The sequence below is a fragment of the Vombatus ursinus genome, unplaced genomic scaffold (assembly GCF_900497805.2).
Source record: "Vombatus ursinus unplaced genomic scaffold, bare-nosed wombat genome assembly UNPS02009173.1, whole genome shotgun sequence".
NCBI classification, from domain to species: Eukaryota; Metazoa; Chordata; class Mammalia; order Diprotodontia; family Vombatidae; genus Vombatus; species Vombatus ursinus.
The window spans coordinates 6,950,683-6,955,855 of NW_020948951.1; the positions used below are offsets into that span (position 1 = coordinate 6,950,683).

At 49.4% G+C, this 5,173-nt stretch overlaps 1 protein-coding gene across 1 annotated transcript in view; it reads left to right on the top strand.

Annotated features, from left to right (window-relative positions):
• The first annotated feature begins 689 nt into the window (after positions 1–689).
• The window catches only part of LOC114035225 (perilipin-4-like), a 10,868-nt gene continuing 6,384 nt past the window's right edge, over positions 690–5,173 (top strand). The window contains exons 1-4 of the mRNA XM_027851296.1: positions 690–752; positions 1,312–1,429; positions 3,823–3,887; positions 4,743–5,173. The exon at positions 4,743–5,173 is cut by the window's right edge and continues 848 nt beyond it. Of these exons, the coding sequence (XP_027707097.1) occupies positions 690–752; positions 1,312–1,429; positions 3,823–3,887; positions 4,743–5,173 (677 nt within the window). The remainder of the gene's footprint in view (positions 753–1,311; positions 1,430–3,822; positions 3,888–4,742) is intronic.

Here is a 5,173-nt window from a genome sequence, read left to right on the forward strand (position 1 = left end):
ATTTCTTTGGTCTTACTCCCACACATGGCAAAGGAAGATAAGGAAGGCTGGGGGAGGGGCAAAGAAATGGTAGAGTGTTAAAGGAAGTTTTGGGGAGATGGGGCAGCCAGTTGGGGGGCTCTGAGAGAGATGGGGCAAGCTGTGGGAGGGCAGGTCTGAAGGAGATGGGGCAGGAAACTGTATGAGGGCAGGTCTGAGGGAGATGGGGCAGCAAGCTATAGGGGGCAGGTCTGATGAAGATGGGGCAGCAAGCTATGAGGGGCAGGTCTAAGGGAGATAACAGTGGGAGGGTAGGTCTGAAGGAGATGGTGCAGCAAACTATGGGGGAGCAGGTTGGAGGAAGATGGGGCAGCAAATTGGGGGGCATCTGAGAGAGATGGGGCTGTGGGAAGGAAGAGAGGGCTCTGAAGGCTCACAGGTTTAATGTTGGAAGGAACTTTTGAGATCCACCAGTTCAAGCCCCTCATTTTAGGCTCGGGTTAGTAAGATGTCCCCAGAATACAGCTAGTGACAAAGTCATAACTAAGATGAGATTCTGACCACAGAGTCTGATGCCCTTTCCATGGCACCACAGCCATTCTCTGTAAAGTACTGAGGGGAAGTGGCGAAAGGATGTGTGGGAGGTGGAAGGCTCTCACTACCTGGGTCCTGCTCACTCTTTCTCCTCCCTCAGCGTCCCCAGTATTACTATGTCGACTAGAGAGGAAGGAGCAGCAGCAGCCCCAAACCGGGGCCAAGAGCCCAAGTCCAAGGTAGGCTGGGGAAGGAGGGTGTCCCTACCCCCAGTGACTGTTCCTCCACCCCACTGCATTCTGCTTGCAGCATGATCTACACTAGCCCAAGGGACCCTGGGGAATAAATCGGGATGGGGAAGGTGAGGAGAGGAACCAAGAGCCTACTTTGGGACCACTAGGGATGAGGATGGGATACCTAGAGGGAAAAGGGGGAGAGATGCTGGCTGATGATGTCAGTAACTCATATCTGCTCAAAGCATGGCTTTTCTGTTTTTTTTTTTTTCATCCCGTCCTAACAACAACCCCAAGAGTCTGAGAGATCACCAGGGCAGGAGTTATTATCCCTATGTGATATACAAGGAAACTGAGGCCCAGGAAGAAACAATAACTTGTTCCAAGGACACACACAGCAAGTCAGTGGTGCAGCCCAGAAGCAGACTAGAAGTCTGAGCTCTTCCCTCTACCCAAGCTTTGTAGTCAGTCACCCAGTGACCACAAAAGGGAGTGGGGCCAAGGGTAGTCCCAACCACCTTTCCCTGCCTCACACCTTCTCTAAATCTAGCTCCTCTCTTTGCAGACTCTGGGCAGTTTTCTAGGAAGCTTGCCCCTCTTTGGCTCGGCCCGAAACCTGTTTTCTTCTAGCTCATCAAAAGAGGCTCGTGGGAACATCAAATCAGGGCCTAATGCCCAACAGAGTGAGTGTGTGTTGGAAGGAAGGGGTCTTGTGGGACAGGGGAGGGCCTGGTAGCCCTCTGCCATAACAACAGCAACAACAATAATAATAATGATAGGTATATATAGCGCTTTAAGGTTTTCAAAACACTACACATGTATTATTACATCATAAAAATTCTAGGAGGTAGGTGCTATTATTATTCCCATTTTACAGATGAGGAAACTGAGGCAAAGAGGTCAAGTGATTCGTCACACAGTAAATAAGTGTCTAGGGCAGAATTTGAACTCGAGTTGTCCTGACTCCAACGCCAACATTCTATTTACTGCCCCACCTAGCTACCTAGCCTCCCCTTGAGAGTGAGGGCTTGATGCCAATCAAGTTTGTCTTAGGGAATGATTCTCCCAATTTCCATCTCTAGACAAGAGATTCATAGAATTACAGGAATTAGAGCTGATAGGAATCTTAGGGGCTATCTAATCCAACTCTTGAATTTTACTGATGGAAAAATTGAAGCTGAGAGAGGCTGCTACCTTTTCCAAAGCCACATGGGTAAGAAATAGCAGAGCAGACTAGAATCTTCTCTGAACCCTAAGGCTGCCCCTGGAAACTAGTTTACTGCCAGCTTCCTCCCACACCACATCAGCCCCGGGGGCTGACCTTTAGTATTCTATACAGATGCCACATGGAATATGTGTATGAGAGAAAGAGACAGAGACAAAGATCAGAAGAGGCTGGTAGAGAGCCTCGTTTTATCACTTAAGGAAGAAGGGGAAACTGAGGAATCTCTATCTGGACTGGGCACCCCTACTGAGTCCACCTTCCCCACCTCCCAGCCTTGGGGTTTTCCCTAGGTCAGCCTGAACTTCCTGTGGTGCTTCTGGGAATGGTATCCTCCTGTAAGAGAAGAGGGTGTTGGGGGTGTGAGTAATTGGGTCAGATAGTGGGAGTTGAGGAAGAAGATGTCAAAGGGGAGGAACCATAGGGGGAAGCTTCAGGAGGGTAGATTTGCACTTAATGTAAAGGGGGGGAGCTTCCTAACAGTCAGTGCTGTCCAAAAATGGAATGGGCTGCCCCAGAAGATAGTGAGCCCTCCATCATGGAGGTCTTCAAGCAGAGGCTGGGTGACAATCCAAGCGGGTATAGGAATTACTGATCAGGCACAGGTTGAACGAAATTATTTCTAAGGTCTCTTGTACCTCTAAGACTCTGTGAAAATATCCTAGTGCCAGGCCAGAGACACTCCCTCCCCCTCAAACTGACTCCCCCTTCATTCCCCCTCCCCCCACAACCATCTGAGGACTGGGCCTTGAGCCTCAGCTATCTGACTCCTGTCCCACATACCTCAGCTAGGGATGTCACAGCTGCCAATTCAGAGCACAGGGTGAGCTGGCAGCAGGGAGAGGAGCTGCCCGTTGGCTCCCTGCCCCTGGAGGTTCAGTACCAAAGGGGGGTTGAAGGGGGGCTCTGCAATGCCACCTACTATTCTGAACCTTTGAGCTTCCACCCTGACGCAGCTAGAAAGCTGTGACCAGTAAATGCTGCAAACGTTCGGACAGAACCAGGCCCTCTGAGGGTCAAGGAAACCCCCTAATGGGTCACTAAGGGGAAGATGTCATGCCCTGGGAGAGTGGCCACAATACCACCTCCTATAAACCCCCCCCAGGGGCCCCATCAAAGCCCAAAGCCAGGGAGATGGAGGGAGAAGGGAACACTCTGATGGGTTAAGTTTCTGTGTCCTTACTTCAAGGACAGCATGTTACACAAAAGGAAAGACCTCCTCCACCCCTAAGCCTCACTTTTCAGGCATGCCTCACTGTCAGTGCCACCCCAACTCTTTCCACCTAAGCCCTCAGCCCCCACCCCAGTTCTTGTGGTCTCCTGTCCTTTTAGGATTTATAGGAAGTTGGTGAGGGGGCAAAAAGGATAAGTGGGAAGGACTGGACTTTCAGAGAGGTCCCTGGAATAGACAAAGCCCTTGGTGATTGTTGGGGACATCTCCTTATCCCCAACTCAGGTGAAGTGGGGACATGTGGGGTGGGGGTGGGATGCTCCATGGCCCTGGACAGACACTACCCCTCTGGTCATGGAGATTCAGCCCTTTTTAGCCAGATGTAGGCTGGGAGGTTGGATATGGTCAGAGGAAACAAACAGCATAACATCTTCAGTGGAGTCTGGTCTATACCTGTTTGGAATGGAATGACCACTCAGGTCTCTGATGGCTGAGCACACCTGACTGTCTGCACTGGTCTCTGATCTCTGGAACTTGATAGTATCCAAGCATGCCTACTGGATTCACAAGTAGATGTGCCATGGTGCTTTGTCCTGCCCTCTAGCCCCAATTCCCATGTTTCCGAATTCATCTTCACCTTCTAGATACCCTTCCTCTGGTCTCTAAGCATCTTGTCTCCCCAGGTTCCACTGTAGATGAGCACACCTCTGAGAGCCCGGCCAGGTTGGAGGAGAAACCCCCAGGAAAGGTGAGAAGGGTGAAAGATCAGAGGAGACACAATACTGTGATCCCTGGGTGTGTGCATGGGGAATAAGCTGGTCCTGGGGTCTTTGTGAATGGTAGTGAATAATAGCATACTTGCCACCAGATTAATCTTCCTTGAATATTGTTGTCCTCATGTGATTCCCCACTCAAACTTTCCATGGCTCCTCATTCCCTCCAGGTTCATCGCCTGAGCTTGACATAATCTGGACCCTTCCTCCTTGAATGTTCTACAGACATTACTAGTTAGGCCACTTGTTGGACCTAGGCAGACATGGTCTGGAATGATTAGCCATCTTTTCCTACACATAAACTTTATGTGCCTAATTTGATGTGGAGTTCTCCAAGGTTAGAACCCAGGTCTTCTCCTTCTCTAGTCTTTCCCATAGCATAGCCAGTCAGAGAGCCCAACTTTTAATCAGTGCTTGCTAAATACTTACAGGTAGAATAATTGATTGAATGAACATCCTTGCCACTTTTCCCTAGGGGGAACTCAAAATAAACATGAAAGTAACAAGGTCCCTTACATAGTTAAGCAATCTCCCAAATCCCTTGACCAGGTGAAGAGAGAGGGCTAAAAGTAGGATGGACTGCATCAGGAAAAAGTGAAATCCCCTTCTCTGGAAGTTTTCAAGTGAAGGCTGGATAACCATTGATCAGGGAAGTTGGAAAGGGAATTCTTATTCAGGTATAGGTGAGATTCGAGGACCATTGATGTCCATTCCAACTCTGAGGTGTTATTATGATTCCATAAAAAATAACATAGTAATTAAGGGTAAAGGAAGAAATGAAATGAGACTTTCCAAGCCCTTCCCTGACCTCCAATCTCTCTGTCCACCAGGAAATGTCTGAGGCAAAGGAGGTACGCTCAAAGGTGACTGGGAAAAAGGACACAGTCACTCCTGGGATGGCCAATATGGTGGATATGGCCAAAGGCATGGTTGAAGAGGGTCTGGACTCCACCAAATCACTTGTGAGCAGCACCAAGAACACTGTCTGCAAGGGAGTCACTGGTGCTATGGACACAGCAAAAGGGGCCACCCAGGCTATTGCAACAGGAGCCATGGAGGGAAGTGTGAACACTGCAAAAACAGCTGTGTCTGGAACTAAAGACTTTGTGTGCAGTGGAGTAACAAGTGCAGTGAATGTGGCCAAAGGAACTGTTCAGAGTGGCATAGATGCTACAAAAAACATAGCAACTGGCACAAAGGATACTGTTTGCACTGGAGTCACTACAGCAGTCAATGTGGCCAAAGGAGCAGTTCAGGGAGG